This window comes from Leptonotus elevatus, chromosome 3 (assembly GCF_054856555.1).
Source record: "Leptonotus elevatus isolate MCC_2025b chromosome 3, RoL_Lele_1.0, whole genome shotgun sequence".
Classification (NCBI taxonomy): domain Eukaryota; kingdom Metazoa; phylum Chordata; class Actinopteri; order Syngnathiformes; family Syngnathidae; genus Leptonotus; species Leptonotus elevatus.
Genome location: NC_141241.1, coordinates 25,482,315 through 25,502,767, shown reverse-complemented (window position 1 = coordinate 25,502,767; position 20,453 = coordinate 25,482,315). Strand labels below are relative to the sequence as shown.

General features: G+C 39.3%; 1 protein-coding gene across 2 annotated transcripts in view; it reads right to left on the bottom strand.

The window, feature by feature from the left end:
* Nucleotides 1-20,453, bottom strand: part of LOC147177550 (Golgi apparatus protein 1-like) — a 37,668-nt gene that overhangs the window by 16,198 nt on the left and 1,017 nt on the right. The window contains exons 2-13 of one of the 2 annotated variants that reach the window (XM_086071509.1): nucleotides 14,722-14,751; nucleotides 13,276-13,362; nucleotides 11,822-12,037; nucleotides 11,515-11,718; nucleotides 6,057-6,128; nucleotides 5,772-5,958; nucleotides 5,213-5,430; nucleotides 3,112-3,233; nucleotides 2,906-3,007; nucleotides 1,323-1,476; nucleotides 1,207-1,224; nucleotides 616-753 (exon numbers count right to left, since the gene is read on the bottom strand). In XM_086071509.1, coding sequence (XP_085927635.1) covers nucleotides 616-753; nucleotides 1,207-1,224; nucleotides 1,323-1,476; nucleotides 2,906-3,007; nucleotides 3,112-3,233; nucleotides 5,213-5,430; nucleotides 5,772-5,958; nucleotides 6,057-6,128; nucleotides 11,515-11,718; nucleotides 11,822-12,037; nucleotides 13,276-13,362; nucleotides 14,722-14,751 — 1,548 coding nt within the window. The remainder of the gene's footprint in view (nucleotides 1-615; nucleotides 754-1,206; nucleotides 1,225-1,322; nucleotides 1,477-2,905; nucleotides 3,008-3,111; nucleotides 3,234-5,212; nucleotides 5,431-5,771; nucleotides 5,959-6,056; nucleotides 6,129-11,514; nucleotides 11,719-11,821; nucleotides 12,038-13,275; nucleotides 13,363-14,721; nucleotides 14,752-20,453) is intronic. The other variant, XM_086071511.1, reaches the window with a different exon arrangement.

Sequence of the window (20,453 nt, the reverse complement as noted above, 5' to 3'; positions counted from 1 at the left end):
GTGTGATAAATATTTTTTCCAGTACCAAGGCACACCCACAGCTCAGGCCAAGTGATGCAAACCAATCAATGGCCAGAATGACCACATCCACTGTCGACTGTGCGCACTACAGTCGCTCTGTAGTGCCTCCTGGAAATTTTGGGGGTTAAAAATTCCATGACACCACATGTTTCTCTGCCTGCTATTTTGCTATGCAAAATGAGATACACTCCACCTTAATACAGCTCCAGCCAACATTCTGTGAAAAGTGTACTTGAGTTAGCTTAACAATTAGCATGGCTTCTCCATCTGTCCTCGTCATGCCTTTTAGAGAACGATACTTGTCGGAAATGTAGCTTATTCGCAAACAATGAGATGATGATGAGGACTTAAGAGCGACTTCGCACCGTGTTTAGCCGCACTAGCAGCCAGCCAAAGCTTGTTGCTGTGAATTTGGTGCAAATATATGCTTTGGCTTAAGAAAGGTTGGGAGCCACTGATTTAGAGCACGTAATTCTGTGAGCAAAGGGAAAAGAAGAAGCCGAATAAACCCCACAAAGTAAGTTTATAGAATGAAAAAAGCCTATGCTTGAATCTGCATCATCTTCATCATCTTTGAACAGTCATTTGTCTGACCTGTCCAGTGTCTGTCTTCTCGCTGCACCACTTGCCGAGGTCCGTCATGCAGCGCTTCTGCAGCTCAGGGTCCAGTTTCACATCCAGCGCCCTCTGGTGGAGAATTCGCTGAACCTCCACTTTACAGTCCCGAGATAACTGAGCACACGCACACACAGATGCACAATAAACGAATACTCAATGAAATATGGGACCAAATGGGAGCAAAATCTATCATTATAATGTCCAAGCAGCTTTAATATTATGACCATGATAAACATCTTGTTAAAATAAAATCACTCTGACAGTGTCAATCCCAACTCAGAACAATTATAATTTTTCGTATTAGTGGTATTGAATATCATTATACTGTGCGATTGATCATAATGTTTTGGCTGGGTGGTGTTTAATACCATAATGCCAACATGCCATCATCTCGTCATTTTTTCTTTGTATTGTAGATTATCACATTTTAAAAATCCCGAAAAAAGTAGCACAGATAAAATTATTCATAATTTGAACCCTGATTCACCCTCATCAGTCCCAACCATTACCTTAATCATTCACACCTTTTACCAACATATTGATTGGCAGAGGTTGTTGACCACTTACCTGAATGTCAGTGTTGACCTATTATACAAAAACATGTCACAGTTTGGCATTTTTAATCCCCGAACAACTTGGAATTCATCCGATACAATATGAGAGTTTCTGGTGTAATGGCATACCCGACGGCCTTGCTCCTCCGTGCGGTAGGCATGGCGGTACAGACACGAGAAGACGGCGCCTGGCGGCATCAACTCACTGGTCTCATTCCAGCCGTGCGTGTGACAAAGTCGCGCAGCATCGCCTTGGCATTTCTTGTACAATATAGGGTCCAGTCTGGGAAAACAAATAAGAGGACACTATGCATATCATTACTACTCAATTAATCTTTGCAGAGTGGCATGGAAACAGACTATGTACAGTATCTCACAAAAGTGAATACTCCCCTTACATTTATAGCAGATATTTAATTATGGGACACCACTGAAGAAAGGACACTTTGAAACAATCAAAGTAGTAAGTCTACAGCCTATCTAGTGCAACAGTCAGGTACATGTATTGCTCTGTCAAAATAAAACAAAATATAGCCATCAATAACTAAACCTTTGGCAACAAAAGTGAGTACACACTCCCCTAAGTGAAAATGTCTAAATTGAGCAGTTAGTCATTTTTTCTCCTTAGTCAATACGTCTCATTGAGCCCCTCTTGGTGCCAGGGTATTTTTTTGTTGTTGCTAATCTGTACCCACAGTTTATCAATCTGTTCCCACAGATTAGTCATCTGTACCCATAGTTTACTAATCTGTACCCAATTCACTCATCTGTACCCAGTTTAGTAATATGTTCCCACAGTTTAGCAATCTGTTCCCACAGTTTAGTAATCTGTTCCCACAGTTTAGCAATCTGTTCCCACAGTTTAGCAATCTGTACCCACAGTTTAGACATTTCATACTAAACTATGGGTACAGATTAGCAAAAAATAAATAATTTTTTTCATACCCTGGCACCAGAGGGGCTCCGTACATTAGAGTTACAAGGTCTCAGGTGTGAATAGGGAGCAGGTGTGTTAAATCTGGTATTAGTTTCACACTTGTCACTGAAAGTTCAGCATGGCACCTCATGGCAAAATAGTCTGAAGATCTGAAAATAAGAACTGTTGCTCAGAGGCTATAAAGATTGCCAAGGAAGCCTCTTCTGAAGATGATACACAAGAAAGCCTGCAAAGAATTTGCTGAAGACAAGCAGACTAAGGACACAGATTACTGTGACCATATCCTGTGGTCTGATGAGACCAAGGTAAACTTATTTAGTTTAGATGGTGTCAAGCGTTTACGGCAGCAACCATCACTGAGGAGTACGAATACAAGTGTGGTGACCACACAAAATATTGACATTTTTACTTAGGGGTGTACTCACTTTTGTTGCCAGGGGTTTAGCTATTAATGGCTGTATTTTTTAGTTATTTTGAGGGAACAGTAAATTTACACTGTACACGGACTACATTCCAATGTGTCAAAGTGTCATGTCTTCAGTGTTGATCCATGAAAATATATCATTAAATATCTGCAGGAATGTGAGGGGTGTATTCCCTGTATATAAAAACCCAATATGAAGGGTAAAACTTCTACAATCCAAAGAAAAGTGTCCATCTATAAAAAGATTGTCCACAGGAGTTAGTCACTCCACTTGGGAAATAAAAATAGAGCTATGAGAGGATGTCAGCACAATTAGCTTGTTGAGAAATTCCTTTCAGTGAGCACACTCACTTCCAGTCCCTTGATATGAAATACTGGAGCTCCAACAGTCGATGTTCGCAGTCCTCCACCATCTTTTCTGTGTACAGATGCTCCATCAAGCAAGACAAGATCCTACACACACACACGAAGACACACACTTACTCTCTAAAAGGGAGTTGCTTCATCATCTGAATGATATGGCTGATCTTTCACATATTTTGTGTGCGCGCCCTCACATTGGGTCTCCATTGCGGATATGTTTGCAGGCTGTCTGGATGACGGACTCGCAGGCCTCATTGAGTGCTCGGTCGATCCTGTAGTCAGCGCCAGGGTCGGCAGATTGGATCAGTGTCTGAAGCTGCAGTGGAAGCACAGTTGATGGAAATATTTGTAGGGGTGTGCCAAAAAATATAGATTCTCAAACGAATTGCGATTTTGATTTACTACGATTCAGAATTGATATCAAATGTCCCAAAATCGATTTTATTGAAATTATTTTAATTTGTACTGTCTTGCCCTTGTTCGTGTGTGCCTTTATTAGGAGCGCTGTTCATGTTGTACACGATTTGGCCACATTAGAGAGTAGAAGGAAAAAGGCACGATCAAATTATGCCAATAAAAGTTGTTGTTTTTTGCAGCGTAGGAAGAGCATATGCCGGTGAGTAATGTTAATGTTAATATTTCTCTTTATACATTCCTGAAGTGTTTTTGTATGAATAGCCATTGTTTTTAGTTTTACGGAGGCGAGCCTTGCTTTCTTTATGTGCATTTCACATTGCTCGGCAGAGAGCCAGCCGCCATTCTACGTCACTACGCACTGACTGCGTTGCGACGTAAATAACAATGGCGGATTACGTCCAAATAAAGTTTGTACAAAATGTATTAAACTGGAAAAGATTTGAGAAAAATTAATCTCACAATTATGTTAGTAACAAGTTAAACCAAATAAATAATGTAGAGCAAACTTGTCCTTACAGTTCCTTTTAAAATGTAATAATTGTTAAAAAAAAAAAAAGAAGACATTTTAATGTCGCCATATGTCTTGCAAACCAGACTGGAGTAGATCATGACGATTAGGGATGCACCGAAATGAAATTTTTTGTCCGAAACCGAAAACCGGAAAAAAAATTATGCCAATTTTTACTATCATTGCATTTATTATAATTCATTAAAATTATATTATTATAAAACATTTATTTAGCACTGGCATTTCAACAAAACACAATATCAATTGAAATGTGCCCACAATGTGTTGACTAATGGTACATTAACCACCAAACGAGTGTTGAGCATTTTCTGGTGCGATTGCACTTTAAAGCCAATGTAGTTCGTACAGGCGGGCACGGATACGTGCGATGCGGATATTATAACACGTTTGTATTTGAAGCGGGACAAGGTGTGTCACACTTAAAATCCGCACATTCACATATTCACCAATGTTTAAAAATAAATGAATGCATTTCTTCGCACCAGCCAATTGTTTTCGGGAACGGACTGCAAAGTCACACACACAGCGTTCTGTAAAGGTCTGTCGCCACCCGGAGATAGCAGTAAGTGTTTCCGTGTTTAAAACTGTTGATAGCAATAGTACTAGCATTAGCTAAAGTATTTAGCACGGCCACTGGGATGCCGGTGGAAAAGTGGAAGCGTTCGAGGGGCTCATAAAAAAAAAAAGGAAGGTGCTGCAGGAGAAATAATTGCTCACCTGTACTGCAGTACACGGCAGTTCTGTCTTTTTTCAACCCGTTTAAATGTACACCAAGCGACGTCCCTCTCCTCCGGTGTGCGCAATGACCCCGGGAGCTGATGCGACCGACCGGTACAAACTCACACGGTGGAAAGCCAGCGAGAAGCGAACCGGACACTCACCCCCGCATTCGCTGTTTAATTCAAACAGACGCTTGCTTGCAGCGTTTATTTTGCCTGCGTCGCCACAACATCCTATTTCGGCCATATTCTTTCAGCTTTAATTTTATTTCGGCCGAATGCCTAAAATTTAAAAAATAGCCATTTTCGGCCGAATATTTTTAGTGACCGAATATTCGCTGCATCACTATTGACGATTCTTTACACATCTATAGATTGAAGCAGAAATCATAGTCAAGTCATTTTGAATCAAAAATTGATTCTGAATCAAGAAGCCATTTTGAATCAAATCGCAGACCCAAAAATCTGAATCGAATCGAATTGTGATACAGTCAAAAAAAAATTAAATGGCAACAGCTGGGGAAAAAACACTGCAGATTACAAAAAGTGAAGTGCAAATAAACTTCACAGGTTGTTTTTGTACTAGCAAAAACTCCAACCACTGCTCCGGTATTCTTTTGTATTACTTACAGCACTCTGGCAAACACCGTCAACTGAGGCGCTACGGTCGCCGCGGCCGATCCTCATCAGGCAATGCAGAGTGCGGCCTTTGCGGTGAAGGCCAGAGCAGTGAGTCTCAATCTCTGCCCGGCAGTGCAGCACAATCTCGGGACTGAGAGAGAAGTCCTCCATCAGCATCCGCCGATAATCCAGCATTTCACCCTGACACTCGCCGGTGATCGGGCGACCTGCACAGTACACAACGAAACAAAAACGAGAAACATGACTTCATGTTGAGAACCTTGAACGTCAACATTATGCCTCATTTCATGAATGCAACACTTTTGGTGGTGATATGTGCCTCTTTAGCTGCTAATGCTAGTTCATGTGACACACTATCAGTATATTAATAGGGACACCGTGTGTCCTGTCCATCAGAATATACAACTGGGACAGCCAGATGGAAATGGTATATAGCACTTGTCACAGCCATAACAAAGCTCAGCATAATCAAATGTTATTTGTCATTGGATGGATGGAAGCTAATTTAAAGATGAGGATGCAAGTTGAAGCAACATTAAGACGTCACCTCGGTGCACAGCGGCCTCCAGACACAGGAGCAGGTACGAGAGACGGGCTTCGCGGGCCCGCGGCAGGTTGGTGTCCAGGCTGCAGCGGTGCTTCCTCAGGTCCAGTTTACAGGCTTTGGCCAAAGAGTAACTGACCCTGTAGTCCTGAGATATCAGCTTCTGCCGTGTCGTCAGAGCGTCTCTGCACTAGAAGAAAGGAGAAAAGACAACATTTGTATGTGAATTATAATCCAGAAACACAAGGTGGATCAGTAAACAAGCAACAAATGGCAAGGTGGGTGCACCTTTTCTGACATGGCCTCTTCAAATTTGTGGTTGAACAGGCACTTGTAGACTTTTCCCTCTCCTGCCTGAGTCTAGAGAATGAAAATGGGATCAGAAAGGATTAAAAAAAAAGACCACACCTGTTTTCCTTAACAGAACAACAGTTCTGAAGACATTTTTGATTGATTTAAGAAGTTTGTCATATTAACACGGAGTATAATTCAAGCGTGCAGTATTTCCTTCTTCCATTCATTTTCTATACCACCACTCCTTAAGGTTGCAGGTGAACTGCTGCCTACCTAGCTGACAAAACAGCCTTTCACAGTCACCTATGGACAATTTATAATGTTAAATTAACTTCAAGTGCATGTGGCCTGAACAGATTCAAACCAAGAACCTTTCAATTGTGTGATAAATGGGCTGAGCTGTTACGTCCCTAAAATGGAAGTCAACCCCCAAATTTTCTTTACAATATGTTATATGCAGCCCTCTAGTCTAAACATCATATTTTGCTTAAATTAACACTAAATGCTTCTTGATCCTTAAATTCATATTTTTATAATTCTGCTGATGAAACATTGACTTACAGCTAGATTAATGAAACCTTTGTCATGGCCTGAGGGAGAGCGCAGCGTTTGTGTGTGTGTGTGTGTATACAATAAAGAAGGCAAGATCACAACCACTGTCTGCTGTTAACATACTTGAGAAACGTTACAGTGTTGTATAAAGAAAAAATAGAAAATAGCCACTGGAAACAATGTAATTCAATCCAACTGCGGGCCAGGGAACATCGAGATTTCATGATGATATGTGCTTGTCATCATGGGAAATGTAGTTCTCATTCAAGGGAAAACAATACGGCTTTTGTCCATATGGTGCCGCCATAATCAACGAAAACTGAATCCTGATAAGCATTGCTTTAATACAACATTTGTGGAATATGAATGAAGCCGCAAAATCCACCCATTTTTTATTCATCTCAGGGGGCAGCCATTTTGCCACTTGCTGTCAACTGAAAATGACATCACATCTCAGCTTTCAAACGCCACATAACGGGACTCCGAAAACAGGTGATCTGTGATTGCAGGGACGGCCCAGGGCATAGGCGAACTAGGCGGTCGCCTAGGACGGCATCTAGTGGAGGGGGCGCCAAACGGCAGGACAAAAAAAAAAGAAAAGATAACAAATATTTTCCCCCTCAGGTTTTCTAAAATAAAATGACCCTGCTATTATTTTTTATATTGCAGAATTGCGTTGTTTTATTGTGCTACTATAATATAGTTGATACTTTTATTTTGAAGGATACAGGAAAAGCAGTAGGAACTGACTTAAGTAACTGACGTATTGCCATGCCATTAGTAGCGCCGTCTTCCAAGTGCAGAGAAGACGTGTGCGCGCCACAGGAAATCAGAGAAAACGGAAGTTTACAACTAATTCAGTGAACGATTCTTTAGCACCTGGCTGAGAAGGGAATGTCTCATTGTTTAACTAATGTTGCCATAGTTCATGTTCTTTGTGTAATTTACTTCATAGTAAAACGTTACTGTTTTCATCCACTGGAGTGTGTTAATGCTACTTGGTAAATATTTAGCAATGCTATTGCTCAAGATTTTGTTTTATTGACTGAGAATCTGTATTTCTGTATGGTTTATTTTTGTTAAGGTATTTATAAAGGCAACAGGCAAGGTTAAAATGTTTATTTACAACATAAATTGTACTCAAGAGATTGTCAAGGCTATAAAAGGTAATAAATTAAGGCAATTCATTCATAGTATATGGTAGGGTGACAAAATGTGTCCCCTTTTGGGAGGACAGACCATTTTCTTACGTCCTGTTGGGGCGTCCGGAGGTTTTATAAATTCATGCAAATGTCCGGTTGGCACTGTGACTAATAGGAGGTGAAGTACACTGTGTAACTGCGACTGGTACCACAATTTCAAGGGTCAAGTGTCTTCTTTTTTTGGAAATTGGAATATGGTCACCCTAGTATATGGCTTAAATACGATAAAAGGATACACAAAACATACCGTTTGAGTTATTAATGGCAATTTTTGTTTATTTGTATTGTAGCTCTTACAATGTGTTCACACAAAGGAAGGTTTAATAAAAGTGGTGAACCATCAGTTGGAGAGACCACCTTTATTTCAACCGAGGAGGCTACAAAATGTTATAGCGCATAAATATTTCATTTATTTAACATTATTACATGACATTATTTATATATGTTATATTATACCGCATATATATTTTATATAATAATTATTTTTTTATGACTTCTAGTCCTAATAAATATGAGATCATGACCTGGCATCCTGAATCTGACCTCCTGCTGCTCTTGGGGGGGCTACAATCTACACTTTCGCCTAGGGCACCAAATCACATAGGGCCGGCCCTGTGTGATTGGTCGTTACTTGAGTCCTGAGCAACTGTGGTGCCATTTTTAGTCGACAGCAAGTGGCGAAATGGCTGTCACCTGAGATAGATAAAAATGGGTGGATTTTGCTGCTTAATTCATATTCCACAAGTGCAATATTAATCAGAATGCCACGTATAGACTAGTGGGCTGCATAAAACATATTGTTGTACAGAATATTTTTGGGTTGACTTCCTCTTTAAAAAAAAAAAAAAAAGAAATTGAGAAATGCTACAAGTTTTGTATTCTAGAAATCGCCTTCAAAAGTAAATAAATAAATAGATGAACTTTCATTAGAACTAGAAAACTGTCACAGGTAGCATTGCATAGTCCCTGAAAAGTGTCAACTAAATCATCTAATATCACCTTTGAGCACGCTCATATTTAGTACTGTATATTGAGGTGAAATTAGAGAACAAGTCAACATTTAAATTTGAGAATAAAGTAGCTGTTCTAATTTGTCATGTCACCTCAGTTGTCTCGTGCATACAGTGGTACCTCGGAGTTTGAACACAATTTGTTCCTGTGAAGTGTTCAAAGTCCGATTTGTTCAACCTCCAAAAAGTTAGGAAATAATGTAAATGCAATTAATCCGTTCCGAAGCTCCAAATTGTTTTCTTTTTTTTCTTCCTATTTTACATTAATACCTATTTTTGTAAAAAAATATGTACACCTTGTGCATTTAAACAATAAAAAAATAAAACGAAAAATAATAAACAAAAAATATGTACCTTACATTTTTTGTTGCGATGTGATGGTATCAGTGGATGAATGTGGAAGGGAAGTCACCCTCCATGGTTTGACATGGCAATTCTTCTTCGAGGCTTTTTTCTCTTCTCAGTCTCTTCACTTACCCTTGCCCTCTAAAGTTAAAGTAGCTTTCCTTCCCTCTTTGAGAAAAAACTTGTCCAGCGTTGTCTGTTTCTGCCTTCATTGCAAAATTTTGCTAAAGTGGCCCATGACGTTGTCATTAAAAATGTTCACTGCTCTATTCACCAACACTTTATCCGGGTGGAATTTTTCTACGAATTGTTGAACTTCACCCCACTTAGCACACACTTCTCTTATGGCAGAACTCTGAACTTCCTTCATTGGCTCATCCTCCTCAGACGACATTTCCTCCATCAATGTCTTTTGCTGCTTATTTTGCAAGTGCAGCAGCTCTTCAGTCGTTAACTCGGCTGAATGGCCTTCCAGCAGCTCCTCGATGTCTCCATTGTCCACCTCCAGTCCAATGGTTTTTCCCAAGGACACAATGTCATCAACTAGATAAGCGGCTGGAACTGTTTCTGACTGAAAGACCTGTTTTCAGTCAAGAGTTTTTTCCATGCTGAAATCAAAGTCCGGTGAGTCACTTGAGTCCATGCATTGCCAATGAGATTGACGCAATTCAAAATGGAAAAGGGTTCTTTCCAAGATTCCCTAAGTGGTAACTGTGTGTCATTGGCCACTTCAAAACACTTCTGGAAAAGGGCATTCGTGTACAGTTTCTTGAAGTTGGAGTAGCGGGGTGGTATTGGGGGGTAAAAATGTCACTTTGATGAAGCTGAACTCATCCACTAAATCGTTCTCTAAACTAGGAGGGTGAGCAGGAGCGTTGTCCATCAGTAAAAGGCACTTCACTGGGAGGTATTTTTCCTTCAGATAGTCCTTCACTTGCGGGGCAAAAACATCATGTACCCACTCATTGAAGAATTGTCTTGTGACCGAAGCCTTCATGTTTGCCCGCCACATTACAGGTAGCATGCTTTTTACCATATTGTTTCTTTTAAAAACCCTTGGGGTTTTCTGAATGATAGACAAGTAAAGGCTTCACTTTAGTCACCGCTTGCATTGACGCAGAGCAAAAGCGTTATGGGCTTATGCCCGGGCAGTGCTTTTTCCTCTTTTGTTATGCAAGTTTTGTTGGGCATACGCTTCCAGAAGAGCCCAGTTTCATCACAATTAAACACTTGTTGAGGTAGAAAACCCTCCGCTTCCACATGTCACTGAATTCTTGCACATACGCATCAGCCGCCTCTTTGTTTGGAACTAGCTGCCTCATGCCTATGAATGCCAGTTTGATTTCTAAACTTTTCAAACCAGCCTCTGCTTGCTCCGAAAGTAAAGCCATTATTGTTACCTTCAGGACCGAGAGGCATTTCCTTCCTTCAGGAGATTATTGTGAATTTGCAAAGCCTTTTCACAAATGATAGCCTCACTGATACTTTCCCCAGCTAGCTCTTTTTCTTTGATAAATATCAAAAGTAGCTTCTCCATTTCTTCTATTACTTGTGGCCTTTGTTTGGTGATGCAAGTCACTCTTTTGGCAACACTGGCTGCCTTTGTATCTTTGTTTTTTATGATGGTCAAAATTGTGGATTTAGCAATATGATACTGGTTAGCAAGATTGGTAACACGAGCCCCGTTTTCATACTTAGCTATAATCTCCTTCCTTAATTCCACAGTGGTTCATATCACTTTTTGTTTTTCTTATTTGATGCTTTCCTTTTTTGGGCCCATGGCGAAGAAAATTGTTGAAAAATCCAAACGACGAGGGTGCACCTGCAGCAGTTCACATTCGATGTTGTGCACTCGTCACGGCTGCAACCATCAATTGCCGCACAAGCGGCGTGGGTTCGCTTCCCCGCTTGGCAGGGAGATCATGTTTGTACGTGTTTGCGCGAGTGATAATAAATAATAATAATAATAAATAAAAATAAAAACAACTTGTCACGGCTGCCGTAACGTGCGCATTCGGCATCGTTCTGCTTGACTCGGCAATGTGAGGCATTTTTTTCCTCCGATTTGTACAAGGTCCGAGACGTTCAAACTCCGAGGTTCCACTGTATTTTGTTGTGTGAATGTTTAACTATGACTGGTGGAAATCTATGCCTGTGAAAGTTCTGAAAAAAAGTACTAATGTGTCATATGACCTCAGTTAATCTATTTCTTGATTACATTTGCCATTTGCATGCAAAGTTAGCAATTACAGACTAATGTGGTGAGAAATATGGATGTAAACTATTAATACTAATGATACTGATTTGAATAATTGCAAAAGAGATGAAAAATGATGTCCTTACATTCTGGCAGAATCTCTCACGGTCGTCTCGACAGGAAAAGTAAAGATGTCGATCAAGGTGGAAGTCATCTGATGAGAGTTCTGCAACCCGCAGGATAGCCTTCTGACACTCCTCTTTGATTGGACGAACTTGATCTTGCTGCTCTGCCTCCCTCACAAGTGCCTTTTCCAGACAAGCGATGACTTCTCCTTGGCTGTGGATGTCCTGATGTGCAAAGACAACAGCAGCGAATACAAGAATCAAAATGATCAACTACAGCGAGTACATTGTGAATGTTTATGCGGTATTCATTTTAACAAAACATCACCTTGTGTCCTATGTTGATGCTCCCGCAGCGTAGATTGTTGATGTCTTCTTTACATTTGTCCATGAAGCCACAGATTAGTCGGAAGTCACTGAAGATAATACTGGTCATCTTGGTGATGTACTGGTTACACTGGTACTCGCTGATGTTCGCACGGTGATCGACCAGACAAGATACAAGGTAGCCCCTCCCGCGTTCCTCTTCATTACACTCCTTAAGCTGCGATTATTCAAGAAGATGAGAATTATTAACTCATACAAACCCATATATAAATAGGTTTTTTATAATTGTCCTTCACTCCCAAAAACGTATTTATAAGATTTGTATGTTTTTTAATGCTAGAACATACGGAAGGCTCTAATGCAGCTTCTGGCCTGAAGAGGTCGCTTAAAGCAATGGTAGTTATTACAAAACACGGCCAGAAGGTGGCAGCAGAGTATAAGAGATTAGCCAGGGCCATGGTGCAACAAGCTCTTTTTGTCAGTGTTTTCAACAGGTTTGTGAATAATGATTAAACTTAGCTATATTCTAATGCTAATTGCTGCAAAACGGAAACAGACACAAATGTACTTTTTTCCCTGACAAAAGAAGAGACTCTAATCTTTCTTTTGGTAGGTTCCATGATTTTATAGCAATAGAACCCAATATTCTTTGGGCCTTGCAAAATCAGTCAAAATCCGGTAAAACAGCCGGGAGCGAAGGGGGTTGCTTCAGTGAAAATGGCTGGGAGTGAATGAGTTAAGAAGATTATAAATTCAGAAAGATGTAGGTATGTCATAGTAAGAGATTCAATGTCATCACCCACAGCTAGAAAACTGGTATCATCATCAAATAATAAAGGAAGAAAATATTGCAAGAGATTATTGGCAAGTTGTGAAAATTAAAAACAATACAAAACAAAACAGGGCCCAAGATCGATCCCTGAGGAATTCTGGGTTCATTGTCTCAAAGACAAAGTGTATTATAAAAAAGAAGGTCACATTGCATACTTTTAAGAACGACTGCATTGGGCAACCAGGAAAAGAACAGCACTTTTTTTTCTTTTTTTTTATTACAGTACTTTGTCTAGTCAAAAGGGATTTGCGGCTTTTTAGGACAGACAGCCCAGAGGATGGTGACAAGGACCATTGGAATGCCTCCATAGTAGGAAATGAACAGACTATTCAATTTTACTACACAACACTACAAATGCAAGTTAAAGCATACCTTTATTATGTTTTGATGTAGTACTGCAAATTATTTCTCATTTTTAACCTTAAAATGGCAGATGTCTGACTGACTTTTGGTGAAGGGCGGATGTCACCTTGGATTGGTTGCCAAGCAAATGCAAGGCTCAGAAAGAAACAGACAAGACAGACTGAACCCAAGCTGCCTGCACAGACGTGAGGCGACTACACTATTAGTAACTCATGTATTTGCGGATGTATATAAATGAGACCGCTTTGCTGAACACTGACCTCACTGATGGTTGTCTTGCAAACCTCGATGGCCACCGACTCAAACTTTGGATCTGTGGTCAGATTGAGTTTGTAGTTCCACAGGAGCTGATGAAGAGAGGTATTTAAGGTTACATTTATTCTGTGCTCATTATTCATTAATTATTCCTGTTATGCTTCCATTACCGGATAATTACTTTAAGTAATTTGCTGTGAGCAAGACATGAAATTGTAGCAATCATAAGTACAATAAAGCACAGTGATACTAGAGTATATATTTTAGATGTGCCAAACGGTTTATATGTGGTATGTATTGGGAAAAGCTACTGTTTTTAAAGCCACATTGTGAGTCTATAAGTCTTGTTTTCACTTCATTTTTCATAGATTGAAGTACTGTAAAAGATGTTGGGTTTCCTGCATACATATAAAAAGGTCTTTTGTCTCTCTTTGATTCACAAATGATCAAATCTTACAATCCATTCATGTGCTCAAATAGTCTATCCAGATGTCAGGTGGCATCTAAAAAGATCATTAAAGGTCATGATTATTCCACAAATGTGCATTTATCTCAAGAAACACTTTTATTAAGCACTTAACTAAAGCGCCACATAAGGCAATTTAATGTTGTGCGCACCGAATCTGCTTAACATCTATCAGAAATCTGAGACAGTGAACTGCAGAAAATAAAGATGTAAAATCTGTCTGTCAATAAATTGATGACAACACACTCGTTTGACCCCAGTCAGACAAAAGCACTCATTTCCAGAAAATGTTCCTGGGGATTACAGAAATCTTTTGAGATCAGATCAAGGCAAAATTATCTTTTTATTCTTGACATTCAATCATTCATTTTTACTACCGAAAAACTCATTATCATAGGTTAAAAACTATTTTTTGAACCAAGTGTGAGATATGAGCCCCTTGTTTTGCACATATGATAAAGACTTTAAATTCATGAAAAATGACTGCACATTAAACAAGGTTACATAACAAACATGTTTATGGATACAGGATTCCAGGTGATTTTTTTTTCCAATTCAAATCCTCCTGCTTTTCTCTGTATCTTTTTTGTTCAGGTGTTATTTTTCTGATAATGAGATCCTTTCTGCATGGAAGAACCAATAACAGCAGCTGTCATCCAGAATATCAAAGCACGGCAACAAAAGAAAAGCTGTGCTTGTGTGTTTGTGAGAGACACATTCTAACTGTGAATCCAAATTGAGTGGACGCTGGAAGGTTGTTATGTACTGAAACCAGCATTTGGAATAAATTTCTCCTTGAGAAAAGCTGCCATGCGGAAGGAATGTATATACAACAGTGGTGAGCCATTTGCTTTCCCCCCAGACAAATCAATGGAAAAAAAGTCAAAAGATTACACAAAGTTTACAAAACATCACCTACCAAGACAACAACGCAGACACAATATGCCGTGTACAAGGTAAAGATAAATAGTGTAGATGTACTTACATGGTTGCAAGCAGGGGCCATTTCAGTTTCCTGCAGAAACAAAATCAGAACATTCTTTACGCAAGAACATTTTAGTGGCAGTGACACACATTTAAAAGCACATTTTCAATAAAAATCTTGTATTTGGTGCAGCATGCCGGGAACGCACCAAATATCAAACCAACCTGAAGTTCTTTACTAACACCCCAACCCCCACCAACAATCTCCATTAGTACAAGAAGAAACCCAGCAGCAGACGCTGATGATACAGGTTCACTTTGCATAAAAAAGATGGACAAAATGCACTACAGGATCTTGCACACAAATCTATTGCTTTGCTTTAAACTGTCCTTTCCACTAAATGTTCCGGGGACAGAGGAGCAAGCCAGGGTAATGAAGAAGACTCTTCGCTGCACCCAAGATATAAATGACCAATTAGTAAGACTGAGTTATTAATTAAAGCCAATGTTTTCTATTTAGATCAAAGGCTTGGAAAGAAGAGCAGATTTATCAATAAAAAACATCAAAGCGTTGAGATAACAGACTAATTGTATTGGTGTGAATGAATGGGAATGAGAAAATCCCTGCTAGCTTCAGACTAACATGAGTCACAAAAGAAAAGGACCGCGGTTTGAACAGGGCTCTAGGCTAATGTATTGCTCTGGTGAGCCCGGATACTTTTTTCCCCTTGGGTGCACCAAAAGAAAAGATAGGTGCGTCAAAAATTTTGGAACACATCACATCCAACACCACACTTCTACCAGTTTAATCTTGTAAAAAAATATATCATTAAAAAAGTCTGTCAATATGTAACGGTTGTAATAACCATGGGTGCATATAAACAGTGTGAGGGCCAACTTCAAAATAAAAGCTAGGGAAGGCATTGATATCTATGTGCAGTATTAATTGTTACACTTTTATTTTGAAGTTAAACATCCCGGTGTATTGCTTAGTAGCTTATAAACCGACATTGTGGCGGGCGGCTGGCTTGACTAGTTTGGCTCTTCGCTAATGGTTACACCTGCCGTAAGACCGTGGCCGAACGCGTAGCTGGAAGGCCACCGGCGAGATGGGTTGGCTACCTCCGTGACATTACGCCGCGGTTTCGACGGTCCAGCAAAATATGTCCTTAACAACAATTAAAATGCTTGTTAGCAGTATATCCACGTTTATTCAAGAATTGATTACATTGTTTTTATACAGTTTTAATGAGCGTCAATAATACACAGATTTTCATTGTTCATGGTTGGGCCTGGTCCCTAATGTTGTCTTTTGTAAACGCCAGTAATAGTTGTTCTAAGTAATGTAATCGGTTTGTATGTTTTTGCTGTTTGTATGTTTTTGCTGCTGCGTGTGTGTTAAATTAGCAGTTGTTTGAAGAGTTATAACCATCCTAACTTCTATGCTAACATTAGCCCGTTGTGTGGCATTTCACATGATTTTTTGGGGGTGTTTAAAGCTGCACTTTGTAACAATTTGGCCAAAATATCTTTACAATAGCCTTTTTATTTGACCATTTATGACTGAAACATCTTTTAATTAGTAGATTAACACCTTAGCTGTTCATAATGGGAACCCCTGCAAGCCTCTGGCATGTGCACATTATTTATGTGAAAAAGGGACAGCGCTGGTGTTGTTCCGATACCATTTTTGGGCCTCCGATACTGATTCCGATAACCAGTTTTGCTACCGTACCTATACCTAGTTATTTTTTTCCCCAACATGAAAAAACTGCCCTGCCATTGGTTCGGAGCATTCAAGGGCCAATAGGATATCTTGGCTTGGCATGCAGTGAACACGTCACACATCAGTGAATGTCGTGCACAAGCAAGACACAAGATGCTGCATCCAAAGTCCTATATTAGCGTAGGAAATAATGGTATCGGCATGTTACTTGTTAGTACTTGCCGATGCCACTGTTTTAATGCAGTATCGAGGCCTCTCCTGATACCGGTATCGGAACAACACTAGAAAATGCAGTTTCATTTTTCGGCCACAGGTAGCAGTAGCGGTTCAAATTCTATTTTCTGTGTTCAGTAGCTTTAAATATACCATGGTTACTTCTTTTTTTCTTTACGTGCCAATTTTACAGTAAAATTCAACTAGAAGTGACAAATGAACAACTTGAAGCAAGCACGCTTGACATCTTATTGGGAGATCTGTGCAAGCGAGTCTCTTCATTTTCTTAAAGTGATGTTCTACAGTCTTTTGATGCGTTTATGACATGTGGGAGGGGTAAAGCTATTTACAAAATGTCTCTTATGGTCTCCCGATATCACAGATTTCTACCCATCGTGGGTGGGTCTGGAACGTTTCCGCCCAAAAAGGGGAAGTTCATGTAAACGTAAAATAATAAGAGCATGATAACTGGTTCAGTGCTGCTCCACACAAGTTCCTGAGATTCCTATCTGGACGCTCATGCTGAAACAGAAAGTGATGGGATTGACTCCAAACAGGAAGTGCCTGCGGGCTGTGGCAAAATTATTTTTTGCTTATCAGTGGTGCTGCTTCTCTGACTTCAGAGGCCTCAAACCACCATAAATACATTCTTAAATGCTTTAATGTGACCTCTTGCTGCTTTGCAAGGTTTTGTGTGTGAGTGTGTATCTTCCTCTCCAGAGAGGAGGCAGATTTATAAGAGCCACTTTCCTCTTCTGGAGGCCACAGCTGTTACAAAGCCGAAGCAACGCAATTATCTCTGAAAAGGGGCCTGAGGAGGAGCAGAAGAGCGCGTGCGTGTGTGTGTGTGTGTGTGTGTGTGTGTGTGTGTGTGTGTGTGTGTGTGTGTGTGTGTGTGCGTGTGTGTGCGTGTTGGACCATCAGCATGGTAGTGAACAGCATGGTGCTGATGTACCAGAGATACTGACACACATTAGGTTAATCAGCACACATGCATACTTTCAGTATGCGTGTGAGCAAATGTGAGATAACTCATTTATATGCTTTTTAGTAGGGCCCGACCGATATGGATACCGATTTATAGCAGAAAAAAATACAGATTACAGATTAATCTGCCGATGGTTTAAAAATATATATTTAATGCATAAAATTGACGCCCACCCTCCCCATTTTTTTCCCAATGGATATCAACCATAACAATTAAAACGATAAGAAAGTGAAATAAAAATAGAATAAACTAAAATAATAGCAACTGAAAAAACTGACTGTTCCTGTGAATTTGGGACTATTGGGGGCAGTGTGGTGCCGTGCATCCATGGTGTACACACTTAAAGTGAGTACAGAAGAAAGTTACAATTGAATTCTAATAAATTATATTACCTGTGGGTATGTGTTCCCACACATTAGAGTGTGAATATTCGTTATTTAAAGGGAAAACCCTCCTAAAGTCGATGCTAACTTCTTGTTAGCATTTGAATTGGAGCCTCTCTTCACTTTTAGCATTAGCGCTAGGCTAGCGATGTTTTAATAATGAAGCATGTTTTGTATTTAAAATAAATATACAGTGGATATAATTCTTAGTAGGGGTGTTAGAAAAAATCAATTCGGCAATATATCGCGCTATTATAGCGCGCAATTCTCGAATCGATTTGATATGCGGCCGAATAGATTTTTAAACATACATTTTTTATGGGAATATTCAACAAAACGTCTTACTTAGGGTTAGGATTCACACATTAAGAATGGAAGAATGTTATATTAATGGAACATTAAGCCATAATATTTTATTTCAGTGCTGTTCAAACGTGAAACAAACTGCAACCTGTTCGTTAAATGCAGTGGCTCAGTTATAAGCCTGCATTTTCAGATAAATAAATACATTTTCATACAAATCTTACAGTGTACATGTACAAGTTTACTGATTAGTATTTTCTAAATTTGAGTTTAAAAAAAATCTCAATAATCAATTTATAGATTCGTATCGGGATTAATCTGTATCAAATCGAATTGTGACCTATGAATCGTGATACGAATTGAATCGCCAGGTACTAGGCAATTCACACCACTCGCTAGTTGCTAATGCTGCGCAAGCAAAATGGTGCATTCAGGGTACTTGTACAGCGTCGCAAACTTCGGTTTTCTTCAATAATGTTTTAAGGGGAAAATAATCAACCATTTGGCCCAATTGGCCGATTATTTTGACCGATGTAATAAGGCCAATAATCGGCCGATTATAATCGGTGGCCAATTAATCGGTCGGGCCCTACTTTTTTGTATCTGATGCGACATAAATGAGGGAGGGTGCTTATTGTGTGTTGCAAGTACATTTAGGTCCATAAATACTGGGACAATGACACAATTTGTATCTTTTAAGTGGTGATGTGACTGCTGACAAAAGCAGCAGGATCAATTCTGAGGTGTTGCAATCAATATTATCTGATCATTTTCAGCCAAATGCTTCAGAATTCATTGCACAGCGCTTGACAGTACAAATGGACAATGACCCGAAGCAACCAAGAGTTTTCTTTTGTTTTGTTTTTTAACTCAGCTCAACTTTATTTATATAGTGCTTTCACTAAGCAAAGAAGTGGAATGTTACACAAGAGCCAAGTAAATCACTTGACCTGAATCCGATTGAGCATGCATTTCACTTACCGAAGAAAAATGTCCCGAGAACAAGGCAAGAACTGAAGACAGTTGCAGTAGAATGAATAAAATCAAAAATCAAAATCAAGTGTCTGGTGGCATTCCACTTTTCAGGTTGTAATTGACTGCAAATAATTTGCCAACAAGTAGTAAAAATGTAAAAGTTTGATTTATGATTCATTTGTTCAATTAGCTTTAAAAAGTGGAAGGCATATATACTGTACAAACAGTTTTAATTCCTACACTGCTCACCTGAATTAGATGCAAAATTGCAAATACCTTCAAATGAAAGGTGAAAATCCGCTTTTAAAGGGATACTTGACTTATTGAGCATTTTCAACTGTAAGAAGATAATATTTTGTCCATAATGACTGTGATAAGCTTCATTATTTTACAGGAACAATTAATACCTTTAAATACAAATTTTCCCACTTGCTGTCGACCAAAGATGACATCACCAGCACTGAGGAAACGGGTAACAACCAATCATGGCTTAGTTTGCTGGCCAAACCCAGAAAACAGGTGAGCCGTGATTGGTCGTTACCTATTTCCTCAGCACATGTGATTGCGTCTTCAATCGACAGTAAGTGGGAACATTTTTTTTTTTTAAAGATATAAAAAAATTAAGTTATCAAATTAAATCTGGACAAAATCTGAACTTTTTACTGGTGAAAATGGTTCAATGAGTCAAGTATCCCTTTAAAGCATCCTACTTTTCCCATTGTACTGTTTCCATGTTTAAATTGTCACCAGCCTATATAAAGTACTTTGAAGTTTGGCATCTCTTGTTTTGCTCCTACGTAGTTTGCAGCTACAGCTGTAAAGTGACATTTACTCACTGAAAAGTAAAATCACTAGAAGTAGACACAAATTTATATTAAACAAACAAACCTATGGAAAGAAGCAAAAGAAGATATGGATCCGGACTTGATCCCCCAAAATCATAGCTACTGCACTGTTTTATTGGAAAAAAAATCTAATCAAATAGAAAATGCAGTACTAATATTTGAATTTACAAAATGAGGCTATGTCGCCCTATCTGTATCATTTCTGACAGAACACAAGAAGCCTGACCATAAATCTGTTGAGCTCCTTCAATAAAAAAAAAAAATTCTAAATACAATTTAAAATAGAGTAAGACAAGCTTGATTGATGTTAAATCCACTAAGATTTTCACCATGTCTAACCTTCTGTTTTATTAATGATTG